General features: G+C 43.9%; 1 protein-coding gene across 1 annotated transcript in view; it reads left to right on the forward strand.

Moving 5' to 3' along the window:
* SMIM14 (small integral membrane protein 14) overlaps positions 1 to 25,260 on the forward strand; it is a 50,600-nt gene that overhangs the window by 11,226 nt on the left and 14,114 nt on the right. The window contains exon 3 of the mRNA XM_048509865.1: positions 12,823 to 12,924. Within this exon, the coding sequence (XP_048365822.1) occupies positions 12,850 to 12,924 (75 nt within the window). The 5' untranslated portion in view covers positions 12,823 to 12,849. The remainder of the gene's footprint in view (positions 1 to 12,822; positions 12,925 to 25,260) is intronic.

Genomic DNA, 25,260 nt, shown 5'->3' on the forward strand with positions numbered 1-25,260 from the left:
GTCTTGCCTGGAGATGCATCGCTGGTCAGCTGGATTGGGAAAATCAGCAACGTAAGATGAACTAGTCACTTCACTTCCGTTTGTATTGTTTCAGGATCTCAAAACTGTTCTGCTTTGTATCTGCTGCCCTCATTCATGTATCGGTGTAATTCATCTGCACAGAGTTACCGAGTCTGAATCTGACTTTACAAATCAATCTTTAATAATAATTGGCTAAGGCAGGGGTAGGGAACCTGCGGCTCTCCAGATGTTCAGGAACTACAATTCCCATCAGCCCCTACCAGCATGGCCAATTGGCCATGCTGACAGAGGCTGATGGGAATTGTAGTTCCTGAACATCTGGAGAGCCGCAGGTTCCCTACCCCTGGGCTTAGGGTTCGAACATCCAACAATGAACCCTTAGCCAATCGCCATACAGGGCGCATACCCTGGCAAGCCTTGTGCGTCCTGCACTCCCATTGGCCTGCATCCCACCTTACCCCTCCCAAATGAAGCCACCGCTGCTCTGGATCCCAGCCCAAGACCCCCCAATCCCCCTGCCCCAAATGGCACGCCAAGCTCTAGGCAAATGGGCGGAAAGCCACCACTGCCCTGGAACCCTCCATAATCCTCCTGCCAAAGCGCCCTCCCTGCCACCCAGAGGATAGTGCTTCCCCTCCACCCCATACAACCCCTTCTTCCCCACCCTCCTGCAACAACACACAGCCCCAGTTTCCCACTCGCCTCCTAAACAACCCTGTTTCCCCTACACACGCCAACAGCACGAAGTCACCCTCCCTCCAGCCCGGAATCTCCCACACACACACACAATCCCCCCGACCTGCAACACTGGCACCTGAAGGTGAGTACAGCTGGGCCTGTGGCAGAGGCCAGTGTGGGGGGTGCACTCCTGGTGGGGTGAAGGGGGTTGGGTATCCCCGACTTGCCCTCCCCCCTCTTACCAGAGCCCATTTTGTTGTACACTAAAATGGGCTTTAGTGCTAGTCAATTAATATCTCAATAACTTGCTTTTCTCCACAATGAAAACATGAAGGGCTTACAACCTTCTCCCCTTCTTCAGTGCCTCCTCCTCAAAACCAGTCCTGTACGGTAGGTTTGACTGAGACAGTGTCTGACTGGGCCAAGGTCCCCCAATGAGCTTCTCTGTGCTTGAGATGCCACTGGTAAACGAGAACAAAAATGTAAAAGGCTGTGTTCTTACGCTGACTTCAGTGGAATTTAAGCTATCTAATTGAGTGCTGGCACAGAGTTGCATATTCTGCCACACTTTATTGCTGCTGGTATTGAGAATATATCCAGACTTGTGCAGTGCAGTTCCATGTGTCATTATCACACTGTCGGCTTTAAAAAATACTGGTGCCTTGCATCGTTTGCTGTCAGGACTAAGGCCCCCTCCGCTCATGCAAAATAATGCGTTTTCAAACCACTTTCACAACTGTTTGCAAGTGGATTTTGCTATCCCGCTCCTTCAAAGAGCACTGAAAGCAGTTTGAAAGTGCATTATTCTGCATGTGCGGAATGAGCCTCAGTTTCATTTCTTTGAATCCCCTGGTTCCCGCCGCTCCAAAGGACCACCCACTCACAGACCCTATATGTACTGGAACTGAGGGCAAGAACCCCCAGCTAGAGCAACATATATCAATAAAGTTATTCCTGTTTTATGCTGACTTCGTTTGAGTGTGTTCAGCCTTACATTGTGCTGGAACTCACTCTCAAACGCTCAGACCTTTGACTAAGAATGGCTGGGTCTAGAGAACATTTCTGCTACTTTGGACTCTCCCCAGGGGGGCAGAGGTACCCCGACACATCGCCCCACACCAGAAAGAGTGGGGGAGAACCTTCTACGCTGTTTGTCTTGGATGGGGGTCAGCTCCCTCCATGACGCCGTGGAGCCGAGGCGATCTTACACGGTAGCACCCGGAGACGATTCTACTGTTACTGATGAAAAATTTGTGTTTGTTGTTCAGCAGACTTTCTCATTTCCTACTTTCACCTATTTTTAGACGAGAACATATTGTATTTGAATAGCAAACGTCTGTTTTATAACGGAGCCACGGTTTAATGCTTTAGTGTTTACCAGCAGTTATTCTCAGCGATTGCTAGTTGTGTTTTCTGTGGCTGATCTTCAGAGAGGTACAACAGTGGGGCTGCGTCTCACTAGTAGAAATCTGCATGATCTTGTTTCCAGCAACTTTACTTAAAAGGTTTAGACGGCATGGGGATGTGAAAGACCTCAGCTTGAGACCTTGGAGAGCCATTGCCCAATCAGAACAGACAATACTGACTTTGACTGGCCCATGTAGTCCATCTTTCTCGCTGAGACTCAAGGCTGATTACATAACATAAGTCAGTGATGGCGAATCTTTTCGAGACCGAGTGCCCAAATTGCAACCCCAAACCCGCTTATTTATTGCAAAGTGCCAACACAGCAATTCAACCTGAGGTTTTAGTTTAGAAAAAATGGTTGGCTCCGAGGGGTGCATTACTCAGGAGTAAGCTTGGTGGTAGTTGTTGGCTTTGCTTTGAAGCAACCATGCAACTCTTCCAACGGGTGAATCACGACCCTAGGAGGGTTTACTCAGAAGCAAGCCCCATTGCCAGCAACCGAGCTTACTCCCAGGTAAAGGATCGTGCTTTAGTTCTTCCCATGAAAATCATTGGGTTTAACAGCGCTTAACAGGGTTACCTACACTGCTTCCCCAAAACTAGGTCTTAGGTTTAATGCTAATAATCAAGCCCAGCAGCCCAGGCTAGCCTAGTCGGGGTGGGTGGGTGTGTGACTCTGTGCATACCCACAGAGAGGGCTCTGAGTGCCACCTCTGGCACCCGTCCAATAGGTTCACCACCACTGACATAAGTCATTATAATCAATAAGATTAGGGGACATATAACAATGTAATAGCATTATTTGTGTGTAAAATAATCAAGTTGCAGCTGACTTATGGCTACCTTATAAGGTTTTCAAACCAAGAAGCTAACAGAGGTGGTTTGCCATTGCCTTTTCTACATAGCAACCCCGGACTTCCCTGGTGGTCTCCCATTCAAATACTAACCAGGGCCAATTCTTGATTAGTTTCTGACATCTGATGAGATTGGGCTAACCTGGGCCATCCAGGTCAGGGCAGTTGTATGGTTAGGATTGCAGATACCTGAGACAAAGCATAAGTATTAACCATCATTCAACTCGGAAAAATCCCCCTTTGTGTGTTTGTTCATGAGCAGCTCAAAAGGGAGTTTGTTGTTTACTGCTAGTCTACAAGAAGCAAAAGAGTGTGGAGCGTACTGCCCTCTCAGGCACATTTATCTATGCATATTGAGTTAGTGAGGCTCCGCTAGACCTATCTTGGCACTCTGCCTTAACGCAGTATGCTCCTTGGAGTTAGAACAGAACTCTAGGCTCCTCTGCAGCAGGTAGAGAAGAGTTTTGCGGTAGACACTCAGCAAGGGGGTTAATGTGAAAGGGACCTCCCTGAAGGTAGAATTCATTGATGGGGAGCATCATTGGGTAGAATTGTATAACAAGTGACTTAAAACTGTTGTTTCACAATTGTCAGGAAATGTTTACAACCTTTCCGGCTGTACCAGGCAAGGAGTTTTATTTGGGTGTTTTGTCTAGAGGTATGAGATTTTGACGAGTATTTAATTTTTTTTAAAGAATTGACAAGCTTCCACCATAATCTCCTCAAGTAAGTAATCTGTCCCTATGTGTGGAGATAGCAGGTAAACCAGCCCAGTTTCCTGTTTCCTGTACCACTAAAAAAAAAAATAAACAACCATGATTCTGGTATTTCAATTAGCATCATTTCTCATCTGGATATCTTGGTAATTATATAGCGTGCTTACAGTAAGCAACTAATACCCACTATATCAGTCTGCCGGGCAGTGCTGGCATAGGGTTGTTGTAGTACTGGCAGAACATGATGTTTTGCAATGCGGTATTGATATGACCTGCCCTAAAAACCTTGCATTGTAGCTCGGCAAGTTTGAGAACCGGGCAGCTCATTTTGAGCAATTCACATCACAAGCTATCAGGAAAAACAACGAGACATCTAATTTACTTCAACTGGTTTAAGTTCAGGCTCTTATAGATTTGGCAGGGTGTGATATTGCTTCAGAACAGTCTCTTGGGGAGGACTCTTGAAAAGCCGTTCCATTTGTGGTGAAACTATTCCCTAAGCTGGTTTCGGTGATCATTCCCAGCTTCTGCTTGGTTATTAAATGCTTTTCAAACTTCCAGGGGATTTTTGGTAGGTCGGGCGAAAGGAGAGATTCAGCTGCATTAAGAGAGTTGGTGGAAGCAGCTGCCTGCTTAAAATGAGCTGAGCAGAGGCTATGCTAGTGGTGGCGAACCTATGGCAGGGGTGCCAGAGGTGGCACTCAGAGCCCTCTCTGTGGGCACGCGCAAACAGAGTGCCCCCCCCCCCTATCTAGGCTGGCCTGGGCCGCTGGGCTCGATTATCAGCATTAAACCTCAGACCAGGTTTTGGGGAAGCAGTGTAGGCAACCCTGTTAAGCACCGTTAAACCCCACTGATTTTCATGCAAAGAACAAAAGCGCAATCTTTTACCTGGGAGTAAGCTCGGTTGCTGGCAATGGGGCTTGCTTCTGAGTAAACCCTCCTAGGGTCGTAATTCACCCATTCGAAGTGTTGCATGGTTGCTTCAAAGCAAAGCCATTGACTACTACCAAGCTTACTCCCGAGTAACACGCACCTTGGAGCCAACCGTTTTTTCTAAACAAAAACCTCAGTATTCAGGTTAAATTGCCATGTTGGCACTTCACAATAAATAAGTGGGTTTTGGGTTGCAGTTTGGGCACTCGGTCTCGAAAAGGTTCGCCATCACTGGGCTATGCCATTAAATGGGCTTTGACCTAAAGGAGATGGACAAAAGTGGAGGTTGATTGAGAGGGTAGTACTGAGCTATGAATGAAATGTATGTGTTTAGTCTACGTAAGGTTGACATTTGTAACTATATAAAAGTCTGGCCTTGCTTCTTGTTAAGAGTGGTGGAAAGTGTCCCCAGGTGTCCCCTGAGGGTTTTTGAGGTAAGAGATGTTTGGAGGTGTTTTGCCATTGCCTGCCCCCATGCAGGTTGAGAGCCTGCCGAGAGAATTGACCGGACCAGGGTCGCCCTGTGGGCCTCTTGGTTCTCAGTCACTATAACACAATGCAGGAACACACAATCAAAGCACTCCTGACAGATGGCAATTAAGCCTCTCTTTAAAAACCTCCGTATCTAAGTGTACATAATGAAAACTGTATTTGGTAGAAAAACACATAGCCCCACATTTGCGTGTGTGTCAGTCAGCTGCTGCTCACTGTGAACAAATGGTTGTCCATTTCAAAAGCTGATCTTTTGAGTATCTTCTAAGCATGTTGTGTGAATTGTTGTATAATCGTGACAATTACTTATAATCTTTCTTGGACAGCCCATGTTAAAACGGCACCAGTAAAAGCTACTCCAACTGTAAACGCTTTAGTGAATTTCTTTTATACCAGAGGACATCAATACATTCCAGCAGTAATCAAGGCATTCAATGCAAAAGTAGTTCCGCAGCTACTCTATGGCTCCCCAGTCCTTTTCTTAGCCCAAAACACCAGTCTAAACACTCTACACCAGTGATGGCGAACCTTTTTGAGACCGAGTGCCCAAATTGCAACCCAAAACCCACTTATTTATCGCAAAGTGCCAACACGGCAATTTAACCTGAATACTGAGGTTTTAGTTTAGAAAAAAATGGTTGGCTCTGAGGCGTGCGTTACTCGGGAGTAAGCTTGGTGGTAGTCAATGGCTTTGCTTTGAAGCAACTGTGCAACTCTTCCAACGGGTGAATCACGACCCTAGGAGGATTTACTCAGAAGCAAGCCCCATTGCCAGCAACCGAGCTTACTCCCAGGTAAAGGATCGCGCTTTAGTTCTTTGCATGAAAATCAGTGGGGTTTAACAGCGCTTAATAGGGTTACCTACACTGCTTCCCCAAAACTAGGTCTTAGGTTTAATGCTAATAATCGAGCCCAGCGGCACAGGCCAGCCTAGATGTGTGTGTGGGGGGGGGACGACTCCGTTTGCACGTGCCCACAGAGAGGGCTCTGAGTGCCACCTGTGGCACCCGTGCCATAGGTTCGCCACCACTGCTCTACACTCTAAATTTTTGCATAAGATTATGGGTTTCCCCAACTGCGTGTCTTACGCAGCCTTACACATTGAACTAGGCCTATGTTCCTTAACTACCTTGGCTTGGATTAGAGCAACTATATACTGGTAATCGTGACAAGGACTGTTCACCTTGCAAAAAGTATAGAAGAGAGGATTTTTCCATATCTTCCAGTACTTGCTAGACTGCTATTGCTATATATATGTATTGCTGTATCATAAACATTGCTACCTTGCTCTGCTATTGAAAACATGTTAAAATTGCAGAACTTCAAAGGGGAATTCATACTACTTTCTGCATGGCAGCCAAGCGAGTATTGCTGGCCAGTCAGTTCCAGTAAAAAAGGACCTCTTGCTTACTAGGAAACAATTAATGCAGCAGGAACTGTACCCATTAAATAGGCACAGCTAGAAAGTAGAACGTTCTTGCCCTTCTATCATCTTTCTGTGGGTTGCGAAAAGACATATGCTTTACCCGTGCCTTTTCTAACATACGGTGGATAACCTCAACTGAATAGCCGACTGTGTGGTAAATTTAAGGCATGACTGCCCTCCCAGATGAACTCCTACAGGAAAAGTATGGAACGAAAGGGTACTCTCTGTCTCCTGTAATCAGCCATTCGTTGCAAACTGATCACATCATAAAAAGACATTGCATTCTGTCTGCATATCCTTTCCTGAGAATAAATTGGATTGTAACTGCATCTCAGAAATGGTGTGTTAAAGAGAAATGGCAAGGTCTGGTGCAAGATTTAATTGGGAGGAGAAAGCCACCTGGGAAAAGGCCTGTGTTCAGTGGTGGGATCCAAAAATTTTAGTAACAGGTTCCCATGGTGGTGGGATTCAAACTGTGGCGTAGCTCCAATGGGGCTGGGCAGGGCCCTGGCAGTGGGGCGGGACAGTCCCTGGAGGCAGAGACTGTGACAAGGGCAGAAGCAGCTAAAAGCCAGATTGGGCAGGAAACGAATGCACGCAGGCACAGGCTGCCATGCACACCAGTGCACCTCCTGCTAGACTGCTTCAAGTTCTGCATGCTACTGCTGAGAGGAGGGGCGTAACTAAGGCAAAAATCACGTGGCAAAATCACCAATTAGTAACCCCCTCTCAGCACACACAAATAATTAGTAACCTACTCTCGGGAACCTGTGAGAACCTGCTGGATCCCACCTCTGACTGTGTCCCTGCCCCCCACAAACAAGGGGGTGAAGGAAGAAGAGCTGGCCTCACCACCCCACATGGCTTGCTGGGAACTTCCCTTACTTCACCAGACTTGTTGGGGCCATACATCTTGTTTCTGACACAGGGCTTGGTGGGGCAGCACACTTCCTTCCCCACTCAGTGTGGGCTTCAGGCTACTGGTTTATGGTGGTAGCCTTTAAAGTTTAGCATGTCTTTGATTATGTCTACTTTGTGGAGCTTTTCCTATTGAGTGCTGCTACCGTGTTTCCCCGAAAATAAGACAGTGTCTTATATTAATTTTTGCTCCCTAAGATGCACTATGTCTTATTTTCAGGGGATGTCTTATTTTTCTGCTCCACAGCTGCATGCTCTCTTGTTCTGTTCGACAGGCATGCTTCCAAACAAAAACTTGGCTATGTCTTACTTTCGGGGGATGCTTTATATTTAGCACTTTAGCAAAACCTCTACTACGTCTTATTTTCAGAGGATGTCTTATTTTCGGGGAAACAGGGTAAGTCATCCCTTCCACTTGCCCGTTGTCTGCAGAGAACAATCTAGGAGGAGTTTTACCAGGTGTTCTACTGAAGGACCCAATGCTAAAGGAGTAGGTAGAGCAATTTCTGAAAGTGCAAGATCTGTTTGTTTCATTTGTAAGATATTTATTTTCGGTCTCAGCACTGGATTCTCAAGGCAGGAGTTCTCAGTAATTCAGTTGTACTGAACAAAGCTGAATATACCCTCTTCACCCATGAATTGTTACCTGAGAGGTGTTTGACAGTCTCAGGCAGGAAGCAAACCAGAAAGTTTATCAAGCCCCTCTTCGATCATCATCCATGGCTATGAGCTGTATCCTTCTTCCTGAGTTGAAAGTTATGCAAATCTGTGCTAAATCCTGGTCACCTCTGTTAACCCTGGCTAGCAAGAAGGCTTTGAATTCTGGGGGTATTAGGTGTAGAGTGACTTTTACTCGTTAAGATCACTTTAACAGTCTGAACAGAGGCCTCAAAATGTGTGGTGTATCACAGAATGGTATTCCTTTCCCTGTAACTTTTGTTCAAGCATTATGAATGTGGGCAGTGTTCCTGGAAGATGGCTATTGGTGCCCAGCCATTATCAAGTGACAGAATGTGCAAACCAGCTGCTGCTATTTGGAAAACTGAGTTCCCAACAATGTTATTTTTACCTGAATGAATATTTATAGCCTGACCTTTTAAATATGATTACTGAGGATTGCAAACCCAGTGCCGCACCTGAGCATTTCCAGTAGATGGAATCTTTAATCGGCATTCCCGTTGGATTGACTTGGAATGCAGGACGTTTTTCTCTACATTCCCAAGCTTGAATGCTTAGGAAAAGGATTTGCTGAGCTGGCAGTGAACGTTCAGTCCTGCTGGAGCTAGATGGTAATTTTTAAAGATGCTCTGTAAATAAAGATTAGCACTCTATGCTCCCTCTTTAAACATAGGAAGCTACTTTATGGAGTTGGGCTGTTGGCCTGTTTGAATATTATTTTGATTGGCCGTGACTGTTCCAGTCCTGCTACTATAGCTGAAGACATTTGAAATTTAATCTGGGGCCGCATGCGTGCAAAACATGTGCTCTAGCACAGGGGTCTGCAACCTGTGGCTCTCCAGATGTTCATGGACTACAATTCCCATCAGCCCCTGCCAGCATGGTTGCAGACCCCTGCTCTAGCATGAGTCTAAAGCTTATTGTATTGATATGTTTGCATGCAAGGGGTGGTGTTATTTGTGTGTACCAATTGAAAACAGAAGGTAAACAATCTCTATTTTATTTATTGTTAGCTGCCTTGAAAACTAATTAAGCCAAAAGGAGGGTATGAATGTGAAAGCTCTTGGTTTCAGCAGATGTTTGGATAACAGTGAATATGTGGTTGAGGATGTCTTCTAAATTGTGAGTTTATAGTATGCTCCATTATGAAAATGCAGACGACCCAGCAAGCAAGTGAGCAAGTGCGCAGTGGCCTTTCCGTTTACCATTTGCTTTGCACCCATTGGATTAAGCCTTCTGTTGTGAACAGTGAGCATTGAAGCATGACGGGGGAAGGTGGCTTAATATCTTCAACCAGATGCTTGAATTGGTCAGGAAGTATGACACTTTTAGGTCGGCCATGCCCCTTTTATATGCTTTACCTCAACACCAACATATATATCAATACCCTGCCCTGGCTGCCCATTCCTGGCCAAAGCCAGGCTCAGGGGGACTTTCAGTAATGTTAAAACATAGCATCAGTAAAAAAATAATGTAACGTTAAAACCCAATGTCTTTGATGGCTCACCGTTCAATATAATCCAAGGCTAAAAATTCATTCCAACCTCTCTTGACATAAATGCACTGGTTATCTGGGGGTCGGGGAGGCAATTGGAAGCCCGTTGGGAGCAATGTCTTTTAGGGAATTAAAAAAAATAGCCTTTGAGGTTTGTGACATGATAAGCTGTGAAGTTAATACTGATGATACCAAAAATAACTGCAGGAATGCCAGGGACCATCCAGAGCAGTAGAGCATATACCAGTGATGGTGAACCTTTTCGAGACTGAGTGCCCAAATTTTATTGCAACCCAATACCCACTTATTTATCGCAAAGTGCCAACACAGCAATTTAACCTGAATACTGAGGTTTTAGTTTAGAAAAAACAGTTGCCTCTGAGGCAACTGAGGCATTACTCTGGAGTAAGCTTGGCGAAGCAACCGTGCAGTGCTTTGAATGGGTGAATCACGACCCTAGGAGGGTTTACTCAGAAGCAAGCCCCATTGCCAGCAACCAAGCTTACTCCCAGGTAAAAGATCGTGCCCAGGCCAGTTTAGAGATGTGTGTGTGGGGTGTGTGTGTGTGATTTTTCACCCCTGACACACATGACGAACTCTGTGCACGCGTGCCCACAGAAAGGGCTCTGAGTGCCATCTCTAGCACCGGTGCCATAGGTTCGCCACCACTGGCATATACTGATATTGTACCTGCTAAGAATCAGAAAACACATGTCCCTACTTATGGTCATTCTGTAAGATGGTATAATGGCTATGTTGTGCCTGGTTCCATTTTGGACAGGTGTCAAACAGTAGAGGATTATTAGGTCAGCAGCGCGATGAGAGGAACTATGGGTATTATCTGTGTACACACGTATGATGGCATGTAGGGTTCTTCCGTCCCTCTTTTAACCTCGCAACAACCCTGTGAGGTAGAGTAGGCTGAGAATGTGTGACTGGATCGAGATCACTCAGAAAGTTTCATGTCTTACTGAAGACTGTCTCTCCCTATACATGCCTGTGGACTGAATGTGTTCATCATTCCAACTTCTCCTCACCATCCCTTTCTATAAGCAAGTGGGGGCCAGGTCCACCAAGGGAGCAGACCCATGAAATCTAACCCATTACCTCTGCCCTGCCCCCTGCATCTAGGAATCTGAGATAAGTTTTATCGGAAAGTGACCAGTTGCATTTTTGTTCATTATGGCTACTGCTCGGTTCATGCCTTGCAGGTACATGTTGTTTTTAAAAAGTCATTTATGCTTGTGACTGGAAATGTGTAGCAATTATATAGTTTAATTAAATTAATGCATCCTGTTAGTTGAGTTAAGCTACTACTTATTGGTGTCCTCTTTATTTTTGTATTTTGAGAAAGCGAATAAGTTATCCTTTGATTTTTACATACTTTTCATATCATAAGATAAATAACAGCAGCAGTACACTTCACTCCCCTTTATTGCAACAATTCTGATGTCTGCTGCTGGAAAATGCTTATCAGTCACCCCAGATTTTCACTTTAGTAAAATCATGTGTTTAAAACTATTTTAGTATGGATGGCATGACCTAGTACCTCAGCAAACACACATTTCTTATTCTTAAAGAAAGTGTTTACTATTTAATAGTAATGCAAGGACAGAGGGGGGCGTTTGTGGAAGAGAAATGACAGACAGCAAAGGGAATGCTCCTACTGTACTGTGAGAGGTCTGCATAAAATTGAGAAGATGAGATTCATATTTACTGTTTAGGAGGATAATGTATTTCAAGAATATTACATTAAAAAAGAGACTCACAACCCAATCCAGAGGTGGGCGGCCGTGGACGGCGCCACAACAGCGGTGCCCAGCCCTATTCAAAGGGCTTTCCCACAATGCAGGAAGCCCCCATGTCCCTCCCCCAAAATAGGAATCCCTCATAGGGGAAAGTGGAGATACGCCACCCAAATTATGGCATATCTCCAAGACCTGCTCTTTCAGTGCAAGGGTGCTAAAGGGGCAGTGGAAGCTGACTAAAGTCAAGTCCACCCCTGGGAATGTCCCTGTCACCCCGATGCAGCTCAGGGCATCATGGGAGCGCAGATGTAGACCTGGGAGCCACAGCTGGGTGTCGTAAGGAATTGCAGCAACCGGGTGCTGGCAAGTTTGCCCCTCCTCTGGGGTAAGTGCCCCATGGAGGGCAAATCTGCAGGTGTAAACGGACGCCATCTCTAGAGGGGGATTCAACCCCCCACTGGATTGGGCTGCCTGAACATTAGAAGACCTCTGGTAGATCAGACCAGTGGACCATGTAGCCTACTTTGCACAATGGCCAATCAGTTGCCCCTGGGGTTTGACAGAAGAGCATAGAGACCTGTCTTTCCCTGACATCGGTCCCTAGCTACTAACATTCAGAGGTTTACTGCCTCTGCTGAAGGTTCCCCTTTTTCAACATGTCACAGGGAAGCAAAAAGTTGTAAAATCTCTACACCCCCCTCTAGAATTTAGCAATAAATATATAAAATTGGGGGTCCCATTTCAGCTGTATAGACGCTCAAGAGCCAGTGTTGGACTAAAATCTGGGAGGCTTATATTTGGACCCCTCCTGATCTCTGCCTTGGAAGTTTGCTGGATGACCTTGGACCTGCCATACGTTTTCAGCCTAACATACCTCATAGGATTTTGTGACAATAAAATGGAGAGGGAAAGGTGAGATACAAATGAAGTAAATAAATAAATAAACCAATCATGAAGACTCTCAAAGTCAGCTTGAAAGCACTGGTACTTCTTAGTAGTTTCAGTGGAATCTAGTGATAACTTACTGTAGTTGGATTCGAACCAAAAAGCTGACTTTGTGTGGCTGAACTTTTGTTTTATTTGGTTGTGGTGGGTTTTCCGGGCTGCGTGGCCGTGGTCTGGTAGATCTTGTTCCTAACGTTTCGCCTGCATCTGTGGCTGGCATCTTCAGAGGCGTGTCACAGAGGGAAGTCTGTTACACACTGTGTCCAAATTTATTTGCTTTATTTATTTCTCTGTGTTATGATTGGCTGGGAGTGAGTTGTTGACAGCCTGGCTTGGCTTGCTTAATTATATATAGAGATAACCATGATTTAACCACAACTTTTGGTGGATTATGTTCCTTATCTATACAGGTGTAGTTACATTTTTACAGTGGACATCTACTTGCCGTACAAGAATTGGTACTCCTTTGGGGACAATGAATGTGAGTAACGTGTCTTGTCTTGTCTAGGTCCGGTTAATCTTCATCTGAATAATCATGGCAGAAGGTGGATTTGATCCCTGTGAATGTATTTGCTCACAGGAACATGCCATGAGGAGGCTGATCAATCTGGTGAGTACCCTTTTTATTTTATTTTGGAGCGTTTCAGAGCTAATCGCAACAGATGCGTAGCCCCAGCTTGCTAGCCTTCTGCCACGTGGTCTTGCAATCCACATGTTCTACTTTAAGCAGGTCGTCTGCAAGTCCTTCCTCTGGCAACCGCAGGCTGGGGTTAATAGCTCTCGGTTGGAGAATTTGTGGAAATTTTGGGGGTGGAGCCTGGGGAAAATGGGATTTGGGGAGGGACTAGCAGGGCATAGAGCCAGAGTCCGCTTTCTAAAGCAGCTATTTTCTCCTGGGGGACTGATTTCTCCTGGGGGACTGTTCCACCGGGCCTTTGGGGAGACCAGCCGCTGATGGGCCCCCCTCCTTATAACATCAAGTGGATCCTGCCGCCCCTTCCTTCTGGTTTTTAAGGGAATGGATAGTAGTTGCCATCTTTTATGTTGATCTTAATAATGCTGCATTTTAATGGGGTGGGTTTATTTTATTAGAGCCTATATTAACATATATTTAATGAATTTTAATCTGATGTGTGTGCTCTATTTCATATGTTGTTCACCGCCCTGAGCCCTTCGGGGGAGGGCGGTATATAAACCTAACCAATAAATAAACAAACAAACAAATAAATAAATCTGTGTTGCCTGGAGACCGTTTGCATTCCAGAAGATCTTTAGCCACCACCTGGAGGTTGGCAACTCTGTCACAGGTGAGATCCTTGAGGCAAGTTGTGTGCTGTAGCACAGGAACCAGGGAGGATAGCATGGTCTTTTTAAAAAGTCTGTTTTTAGTCCACAAAACTAAGTACATTGAAGTGGGGACTTGCTGTTGATATTTGAGCCTTTTAAACAAAAAGTTACAGGAGCACTTCTTCACTTGAGTGGTATGGATGAGAAGAATGTTTTAAAAATGTTTCATTGGATTGTGCTATAAAAGTCTTATAGAGACACCGCTAAAAATATTATTTCTTTGGGAGAAGGCAGCTATTGAACTAAAGATTTCCCTTTCAAGTGCTGGGAAAAAATCCAGTTTTTTCACAGAAAGTGAGTGATGCTTTGAGGAAAGATGTTTAGATCCCTCACAAGAACTGTATAGTACATTTGTGGTCTGAAAAAAATCCAGATTGTTGTGGAATGTACCAAACATTGCACTGAGTGTATGAGAGAGTTTTATATTTTCTTGAGGTTTATATGAGGTTTAATAAACAGTACATATAAACTGATATTTTTACATGCAAGTTTTAGCACGTGTGCATCAGACACAATTTTTGGAATCATTTCCAAAAATTGGAGGGCATGTTTTGCATGTAGGAAGTCCTTTCCTATCTCAGATGTACCCATACCGGCAAATGTAATAGGAACATTTGCACATACTTACTGGCAGTCGCAATGCATGTGATCACAGCCTGATGTTTTCTACCTTTATTGCATATTATTGTAGCAACTAGAATAATTCGTTAGCATCATTAACCAGTGCACTCTTACCAGACATTGAACTGTATCAAGTTCTTTATCCCAGTTTCCTTGACATTCTCAGTGTCTACTGTGCCCTTACTTTGCTGTTTTTATCTTCCTACCTGTTCCGTAACCTGGTCTTGCAGATCTTATTCATGCAGAAACTCCATGCCCAGAGTGGGACTGTAGCAGCTATGGTTTCTGGCACCACCATGTGAATTGTGTGGATCAGTGTACACAGTACAACACAGTAGAAATTACACTGAGGAGGGCTCGCAGCAATTGCTGTCTACTTTCAGATGAAGTCTTTGTTATAAGTATAATACTTTCTAAATCCATAAACCATACAACAGTACCATAAGGTATCTGAGATACAGATTGATTCCCCACGGTCAATTTATCGCGTGATACATATGTGAAAAAACACGGTTTAAGCAAGAACTCCCCACCGCTTAAGTGCCGAACACGGATTCATCCTGGCTCTGGCACGCACTCCCCCACTTATCCCGTGTTTTTTTTGGAACCTTCATTGAAGTTCACATTTTTTCCCAATCGTTCTTTGAAGCCAAATCGGTGGGGAAAAATGGGACAGACACGGCTTATTCTTCCCACCCTTCCAGCCAATCACAGCGCAGTGGGCTGTGCGCAGAGCATGCACAGCCTTTTTTTGTGTGTGCACTGGGCGTGGGTACAAATGAATGTGATGAAACTACGGGACAATGGTTTTGATAAATTGTTTATGCATGGCTGTGTTCGAACGTTAAAACGAGAATAAGAATAACATGAATTTTCAATCAGGGGCGGAGTAGTGTTCCCACTCCAGCACGATAACCAATCAGAAGGTGGGGAAATTCTGCCTACGCAACTAGGTAGCAACATAGCTCCGTGAAAAATAAAGTTTTTTTTAAGTTCTTGGCCCAACACAACAGCCAATCAGGATGAGGAAGAACAAACCCACTGAATAGATTGCGTGTTTGTGGGGAGTGTTACATTATTTGAAACTGCAATAGACATCGAGGTCTTCACTAGACACACGCTGCAGTGGGGAGGGAGAAACCGTGATGAAAAAGGTGCTGTTTCTTTTGGAACCATGATGTATCCGGCTTTATTTCTCAGTGGGGATTTCACCACAGACCCCAATAACACTGATCAAAATCCTGTGTAATACAAAGCAAAGATCCTGTGTAATGCAGTGACAGTCCATTAAGCTAACCAGAACCGGTACACATCCGGATTCCAGTTAGATTAGTGGACTTCAACCGTATTATAACAAAGACTTCATCTGAAAGCAGACAGCAATTGCTGCGAGCCTTCTTCCGTGTCATTTCAGTGTAATTTCTGTTATGTTGTGTGGTTTCTGGCACAGCAGCCATGGAGAGTCCTGCTTCCAGCCCCGTCAGCCTGTTTGCTTGCTCATCCACCAGCAGTACCCAGTTTTTAAAAAATATCAGCAGAGAGTTGCACTGTGTTTTGTTGTAGCTTCCTCAGTAATACAGAAAGAAGCCAGGCATTGTTGGAAAGTGAGCTGGTGAGCAAGCTGACAGCCCCTCTGAGAGCACTGAGGGCACTTTCGCACTTGCAGAATAATGCACTTTCAATCCACTTTCACAATTGTTGTCAAGTGGATTTTGCTATTTCACATAGTAAAACCCAGCTGCAAAGTGCACTGAAAGTGGATTGAAAGTACATTATTCTGCACGTGCGAAAGTGCCTTGTGTAATGCAGACCACGCAGAAAAAGTAGTTATGAAATAAAATGTACTGTTTTATTTCTTAGTTGGGATAAACCTAAACATGGTATTAGCTTACAGTGCTGGCAAACCCCTTTGGATGCGTGGACTATCTTCACCCATACCGAAATGTTATACAGTGGAACCTCGGTAATCGTAGCCTTCGGTTTTCGTCCGTTTCAGTTTTCGCCAGTCGCCCTTGGCCGTGTTTTTGCCTCATTTTTTGCCGGGTGCCTCTGTTTCCGGCAACGCCGTTTGCGTAAATTTACGCTTTTTGCGTAAATTTGCTACTCCGTTTGCGTAGCGCATTCACAAATGGCGTAGCTTCGGTTTTTGCCGTTTTCAGTTTTTATCGAGTGTCGCCGGACGGATTTCCGGCGAAAACCGAGGTTCCACTGTAGTATTAATAGTTCTGGTTTCTTTCTCCATCACTGTATTCCCTGGGAAACTTAAGGCGGAATGCTGAGCAGTGTTATTATTTATTAATTTGTTTGTTTGCTTTTGCTGTCAAGTCACGTCTGACTTATGGTGACCCTGGTGGGCTTTTCAAGGCAGGAGATGTTCAGAGGTGGTTTGCCTTTGCCTGCCTCTGCATCACAATGCTGGCATTCCTTGGAGGTCTAAAAGAACAAACAGAACCTACCACACTCTGGCTACAAAAATACAATTGCATACAATGTGCAACAGTGTATAAATGTAATAAACAGAGCAGAGGCCAATTTGCTGGTGGTTCCTGGCCCCTCAATGATGTGGCTGGCCTCTACTCGGGCCAGGGCCTTCTCAGCCTTGGCCCCTGCCTGGTGGAGTGTCCAGCCGCTGATTGAAGTGCCCCTTTTACTCCTCCGGCTCGGAGTTCCCTTTGCCATCTACGGGACCCGCTTTTTCATTCTGCTTCCCCCCTCTTTGGGAGGGTTTTAATTGGGGTTTATTGCTGACGCCATCTTTGTGAATTTTACTGCTGTGTTTTAATTTTAATGGGGTTTGTTTAAATATGCTGTATGAGGAAATTATGTTGTGTACTGCCCAGAGCCCTTCGGGGATAGGGCGGTATACAAAACCCATAAATAAATAAAATAAAATAATAAATATATTGTCAAAGGCTTTCACGGCTGGAATTGCTGTGACGTTGTGTGGTTTCTGGGCCATATGGATGTGTTCTAGTAGCATCCTCTGAAGATGCCAGCCACAGATACAGGCAAAATGTCAGGAGAAAATGCTACTAGAACACGGCCATACGGCTCGGAAACCACACAACATCCCAAGGTGCAAATAGTAAAATAATTACTGGTATATAATTTAAAAATCCACATCACAGTACAATAAAGCAAATCAAAGGAGGACAAAAGAGAACATTTCAGCTTAGCCAAGACCAGTGGTTCTCAAACTTTTTTCCCTCCCAGTCCCCCTGGCAACCCATTTCTCTGAAACAGTACCCCCATATTACCGGTAGCAAAATGTTTTTTTTTTTAATTTTAATTGTATCATTTGAATTTTACATTTTATAATATTTTCCTTCTTCGTACATTTTCAAACGATACTTTCCCCCCTTTTCTACCTCCCCCATTACTACTTCTTCATAGTTTTGTCACACAAACAGCAGTAAGTTCATTCTCTGTAGCCTCTTCTCCCATATTTCTTTATCGACTCGATCTTCTTTCATCCAGTCCTCTTATAGTATCCATATCTTCAAAATTTCATTCTGTTTATCTTGCCACGTCTTATTTTTGGTTAGTATATCGAAAATATCAAGTGTCACTTGTTCCCAGATATATTCTAACCATCTCTGAAGTGTCAATTTTTTCTTTTCTTTCCAGCCCAAGGCTATTGTTGCATGGGCTGCTTTAATCATTATTTTATACATATAACTATATTGTTTGTCCACCCTTCTGTCTTCCATGACACCCATGAACTTTAAGTCATTATTTAAATCAATATTTGTCTTCACCAGTTTCTTGGTATATAACAATACAATTATCCAAAAAATTTTTACTTCTGCACATTCTATCCACATATGGCTATAATATGCCTCTTGGTCTCCGCAATGTATATTAGCAAAATGTGTGTAATTAATACAGTTGCTGTTATTTCAAATGTATATGGCTGAAAAGTCACCTCTTGTGTCCAAAAAAATCTGCCAGCACAAGAGGCAGGGTTGCCAACTCTGATTTGGAAAATTCCTGGATATTTGGGATGGAGCCTGTAGAGCAGTGGTGGCGAACCTATGGCACGGGTGCCAGAGGTGGCACTCAGAGCCCTCTCTGTGGGCACGTGAACACAGAGTTTGTTATGTGGGGGGCAAAAAATCACATACACCCACACACACACCTAGGCTGGCCTGGGCCACCGAGCATGATGTGCGTGCACCGCAGTGAGCAGGGAGGACTCGGCTGGCGGGCTTGGTGCCTGTGCTCCCGGTGGCTGCTGCCGGGGGGGGGGGGGGCGAGGGGGCAGAGATGCTAGAGAGGCACAGAGCGGTGTGCGTGGGACTTGTGGAGGCTAGAGCAGGCTGGCCCCTGCTCGAGCGGGTGGGGTGGAGGAAGAGGGAGCCAACCGGTTTTTCAAAATTAAAACCTCAGCATTCAGGTTGAATTGCTGAGTTGGCACTTTGCAATAAATAAGTGGGGTTTGGGTTGCAGTTTGGGCACTCGGTCTCAAAAAGGTTCACCATCACTGCTGTAGAGGGTGAAATTTGGGGAGAGGAGGGAGATCAGTGTGTGTGTGTGGGGTGTGTGTGTGTGATCACATACAAAGCAATAACAACACAGAGGTGTAATGGGGAGCTGGCAACAGACCATTTCTCCGAATCCAGTGAAGGAACAGGCTGTGTCGGGGAACAGCTGGCAGTGAGCAGAGGCTGGTCGAAGCTCTCCTGCTCACCAAAAAGGCTGGATTCTTCAAACCAGTCCTATTGCAAACGGGACCAAACTGGATGCCACAGAAACCGGGCTGCAGTCCTTCAGCTCAGACAATGTAGCTCTGCAACAACAACAGTCAAATCAGTCGTTTTCCAATTTAACTCTCTCCACTCTTAGCAATGAGCTCACAAGAGTGTTCAGGTTACCTTCTTCGAGGCAACAGGAGTCCAGGAAACCTTCTCCAGCTTGCCACCAAATGACCTCTCCCTCTACTGCTAACCTTCATTCTCTTCCTGGCCCAAGCCAAGTAGCTCCTGGGGTGATCCCCCACCTCCCACACTCGCACATACTCTTCTCCTCCTTTGATTTGTTTTTTGATCTTGTTCTTTGGTTTATTGTATTGGGATGTGGATTCTTCCGTTGGTCATATACTAGTGATTCTTTTACTATGTACACCTTGTTTATGAAGTTATCCCAAGCTGTAGACTCTATGATTGATTATACTGAATCAGATAAAGTAGTTATGCTTTTAAATTGTCAGGATTTTCATTGTTGCCTTATAGTGGCAAAGTTTTTGTCAGAAGTTTGTAAACTGAATGTATGACAAATGCGAAGTTTTTCACTATTCACTTTTTAACTGGAACTGTATTTTTATACTATCGTGTATATGCCAATAAAGGCTTATTGAATTGAATTGAATTGCATATTGTATGCAATTGTATTTTTTGTAGCCAGAGTGTGGAAGGTTCTGTTTGTTATTTTCTAACTGTTTCCACCACACTCATTTTGTTTATATGTTTAATTCCACCGAGTTCTCCTATCCAAGTCTTTGCCAGGGTTCACCCTGCTTAGCTTCTCAGATCTGATGGTATCAGGCTAGCCTGAGATATCCAGGTCAGAGCAAGCAGAGTTATGCCTTCTACACTCACTGATTTCAGTTAATTTAGACAAGAGGATAACTTTGCACGGGATTGTACCATTAATATAGTTCAAGGGACATTTTTGCTCCCATCCATCCACCTTTCCATTATTATTTTTTCTGTCTTAATTTTTCATTCATCTTTCCTATATCTATTGCTTTTTCCCCCAGTGTAGTTGTTTTCTGCAACTTTCACTAGCATTGAAATTCAGTCTGCAGCCCGGCTGCTGCTCTGTGTTGGTCTTTGGAACTGGCGGCAATTCATTTCATTGTCCTGTTTACTTCATCATTTTATTCTTCTTAATGGGTTAGATGGGACTGCCAACGAGCTGAAGGAGTGAATGAATTATCCCACTGCATCAGCCTGCAGCAGAGAGGATGCCATGTTATTATAATCCGGCATGTTTCAACAGAGTTTGTGAAGTAGGTAGTTGTCACAGCATCAGTGGCTGAGTTAATGTACTTCTTGGCCTTGTGTATAGTCACAGACATGACAGCTTTTGCGGCACAGGAAGTATAAGGGACGATCGCCTCTGGCTTACTCCCTTCTGGAGTAACAGTAGAGATGCCGGCCTCCAGGCAGGACATGGGAGTCCCCTGAAATTACGGCTGATCTCCAGATTACAGAGATCATTTCTCTAAAGCAGGGGCTCTCCAGATGTTCATGGACTACAATTCCCATCAGCCAATTGGGCATGGTGGCAGGGGCTGATGGGAATTTATTTATTTATTTATCGTTTGGATTTGTAGACCGCCCCATCCCTGAGGGACTCTGTAGTCCATGAACATCTGGAGAGCCGCAGGTTGCAGACCCCTGCTCTAGAGAAAATAGATGCTTTGGAAGGTGGACTCCATGGCATTGTACCTATGCTCCCTGGGCTCCATTCCCAAACCTCAAGGAGTTTCCCAACCTGGATCTGGCAGCTGTAACCCCCCCATCCCCCACTGGTGGCTAGAAGGGGTGGGATCTGGCAACCCTAGGTAACATCAGCAATAGAGGCCAGTTCTGTCCCTCTGGAAAGATGTCCCTCTGCCAACGTAAGCAGTAGATCTCTATGTGAACCTCCATTTCAGATATTGCTGCACATCTGTGAAAGCAGGAAGCCTTTCTTGATTATTGTTGACGCTGCTCTTCGATCCAGTGATGGGGTGATGCAAAACAGTGACTTCTAAACTGACTGTTTGCAGGACACACACAAAATAACCCCATGCTGCTTTCTACCTTCCGAGTACAAATCACAGGATTATCAGATGTTAACATCGAAAAATTATATTTCATTCTTTATCTTGGCAAGTTCTAAACATAGCACTGCTGAGCAAAAGGCTGTGTTTTTGGCAGTTAGGTGCACTTTGCAGAGCCAAATCCCAATTTGCAGTTCACTTCTCAGCGTCATTTCCCTGTTTTCTCTATTCTTCCCTTTCTCTGTGTGTCCTTCCTACACTCTGGTCTCATGTATGTCAGGGCAAGTGCTTGGGTTGCCAGCTCCTGGTTCAGAAACACTTGGAGATTTTGGAGGCGGAGCCTGAGGGTGAGGTTTTGTGAGGGAGGGACTTCAATGGAGAATAATGCCATAGAGTCCACCTTCCAAAGTGGCCATTTTCCCCAGGTGATCGATCTCCGTCGTCTGGAGATCAGCTCTAACAGCAGAGGATCTCCAGCTACCACCTGAAGGTTGGCAACTGTAGCAAGGTGGTGGTTGCCCGAAAATATAAGTCAGGCCACAGTGGTGGGATTCAAATAATTTAACAACCAGTTCCAGTGGTGGAATTCAGATAATTTAACAATTGGTTGTTTATAAGCACCATTTTAACAGCCGGTTCTGCCGAAGTGGTGAGAACCTGCTGAATCCACCCCTGAGTCAGGGGTGTCCAACTCTGGCGCTTCAGATGTTCATGGACTACAATTCCCATCAGCCCCTGCTGGCCTGGCCATGCCAGCAGGGGCTGATGGAAATTGAAGTCTATGAACATCTGAAGTGCCAGAGTTGGACACCTCTGATATAAATAGTTGATAGAAAAAGCATATAACACTTCAACAGGGGGGAAAAAATCTCGTTATTTCTGATGCTAATATATATATTGCCTTTGTTTATAATTCTTGCTTGTGTCACCATTGCCCTCTGTGGGTAGGGAACAGGAGCTGCAGGCCCATATTTATATCCCCATTTATAAGATGCTTTTCATTAAATCGCAGGCTATTTCACTTCCGATGACTTCTATTCTTTACCTTGTAAATAATGGCTCTTGAAGATCTAACGCATAATACAAACAAACAAGCAGTTTTGGTGGAGAAGACTGTTTCCCAGTTCTTGTTATGAATCTGATATATGAGAATTTGTGAGAGTTTGGCCATCTGTGTGCTGTAAACATTCTACAAAAGTTTGTTCTGGCATGCCAGCTACAACGATAAAGACTGCCGTGTGCTAGCTCTTGTTGGAAGCCAGTAAACAGAACAGATTGATACTATTTTGACCTAAATTGAGATTCTGAAAATGATTTTGGCTCCTGAATTGCCTGGAACAATCAGTTATTTGTTGTTGGGCTAAGGAGAGAGATAAGTTTATATCTGTGGATATGCTGACCAGGGTTAAGATACTGGTCAAAGACAACTTGAAGAACAAGGTTAATCTAGATCAGGGGTCTGCAACCTGCGGCTCTCCAGATGTTCATGGGCTACAAATCCCATCAGCCCCTGCCAGCATGGCCAGTTGGAAATCAATAACAAAACTACGACATCTCTCAATGGATCACCCACAGGTTATTTGACTTTAGGTGACCGTGAACCCAAAGGTTGCTGGCAGAGGTAGGCACTGTATACCAGTAGCAAATAGTTAATGTGAGCAACATTGTTGTTGTTATGATGATAGCATATGCTAAATATGTATTTTCCAATAAGAAATATGTATTGTTTGGTGTAGTATTTATTTATTTGTTGACAGCAAGTCACAATATGCATAGATTAGCATGGGGGCCCCATGCTCCATTGGCAGAGCTCAGACAACTGCACAAAGTCAAATGCTTAGAAACAAATTCAAGGATGACCCCCCCTAGTAATGCTTTCAGAAGGGCTGAGTTGGCACATCAGTGCTTGGTTGTGTCTTCTAGCATGGGCCTTTGAGCCACATTGTTTATGGATCATGTCCTGCTGCTCTGAGGAGAAGTTGTTTCTCAGGGCCTGTAAAGAAAAGAGACTTTGCCAAGCACCCAGACCTTCATGGAATTTGTGAGCCCAAAGACTAAAGAGACTACTCCTCAACCTAACTTTGATACAGCTCAGTATATTTTATAACAAACCTCTATTCAGAACTTCTCATTCCATGCCTCTTTTTTTTCACCTTTACATAAAAGCTCTGTCTGTTTAAGCCTCAGTTTGAATGGGGCAATCCCAGTTTTGTGACTACTGTTGAGCCTTTTAAGGCTAACAGGATTACATACTGATCATTCCTCACAAAAGTATCTGATGGATCATGCTCAGCCTTTCCTACAGAGATTTTGTTCACTGATTTTTTACATATCCTTGCACACTTTCTTTAAAGTTTTAATTTTTTTTGGTAAATAATGTTTTCCAATAGTTCTTTCGTCATACTTACCTAGGAAATACAGCATCCCCCTGCCCCAGTAACCAAAATTGAAAATTGGTACGTTAGCTCTTGCCTGTTATTAAAGACATGAGAGAGAGAGCATACCTGCAAAAGTTTCAGTCAATTAACTAGATTTTGCAGAGACCCAGAATGTTTGTTCTCCAGACTGACCTAGATATGCTCGTAATCAACTGTGCAACACTGTTAGCTAAAATAACTGAGCAGTAAATAAGATACTGAAAGGAGTTATCATTGCTTGTGTTGAAGACCAGCTGATATCATTATTTTGGTATTTGGATGGCTCCTCATTCTGAAATTGACACAAGGATTTTTTGATGGAAATAGATAAAACTAGGAAAATATTGGCATTCCCCAGCATAACAATCTCTCTCTCACTCTCCACGGGTCTCATGCACAAGAACTTCCTTGTTGTCTAATCTGTATAGGTTTCCATATTGATTCATATATATGAATTGGCTATATTTCTAAAGGGAACAGCAACTCTTGGTGCTAGATCTTGAAAATCCAAGCCAGGTTGTGTACTGAAATGTAAGGTAATATGACAGGCTGTTTTCAAATGAAACGAGTGAATCTTCTCTATGCAGACTTTGAATGGGGGGAAAACCCCAGGAAGACTCAAGAGACCAGGAATTGTGAGAGGTGCTGTGTAAATATAATTATGTAAAACTGAGATCTAATCAAGAACGGTATGTATAGGATAAGGAAAATACCTTATGAAAAATACAAAGAAAGATGGGAACCTTGGTTTATTTAAGGGAAAAAATGATATAAAACATCACTATATTACGTACTGAACATTATATTAAGTATAAAAATGAATACAGAAAGAAATGGATGAATGGCACCAATTGTTCTCTAAGTGATAAATAGCTAAAATGACTTTCTGGATGACCAATGTTACAGGAGGAAACAAAGGGGGGGATACTACTCATCTAGTGTAATATGGGGGACATTGAACTTGTCTTAGTCTGCTGATAGTTGTCTTGCTGGTGTATTACGGAAGGTTTACGAATTGTTATAGATAGCGAATAGTAGTGGATATAGTAAACAGGATATAGTAAACAGGATATAGTAAACAGGGGGGGTAAATATTTGTGTAATTAATAACAATATGTAAAGTTTTAATATTAGATAATAATCTATATTTAGTAAGGATTGTTAAATTGTTATATATTTATGTTGTGTAACAGCTTGATTATTGATGTATATATTAGTAATCTTTGGTTGGAAATAATTTTTTTTTTAAAAAACGGTATGGAGACCATCAGCTAATTTTGCTGAGCTGGTTAACACGGATAATGAGTGGGGACTCCCAGGTTCCGGTAAGATAGTTGACATCTGTGATGACTCATCAATCCCACATCTTTGTTTGGGGACAGGGAGTATTTTGAAACCTCTTCATAAATCCCAGTTCAGCCATGGTACACTGGAGGCTCCTCTTCAAGTTTTTATGTCATTTATATATTTAGCTGTATATTTCCGCCCTGTATTTCTCCCTAGTGCAGAACCAAAAACAACTTACAACATCATTCTCCCTTCCTTTATTTTATTCCTGTGAGTCAGGTTAGGCAGAGAAATGGTGAGTAGCGGAAAATCACTTGCCAAGTTTCCATGGCAGAGTGGAGATTCAAGCCAAAGTCCTACCAGGTCCATTACACCATGCCGGCCAATTGTTTTTACAGAATTATATTTCACCCTGTACTGCTTGCATTTCATAGTGTTGATTCTGCTGCTGCTGTTGGTTTTTTGCCCAGTCTTCTTCTATAAAACCTGTATCTGTCTGTATCTA

This window comes from Sphaerodactylus townsendi, linkage group LG10 (assembly GCF_021028975.2).
Source record: "Sphaerodactylus townsendi isolate TG3544 linkage group LG10, MPM_Stown_v2.3, whole genome shotgun sequence".
In the NCBI taxonomy this organism is placed as follows: Eukaryota; Metazoa; Chordata; class Lepidosauria; order Squamata; family Sphaerodactylidae; genus Sphaerodactylus; species Sphaerodactylus townsendi.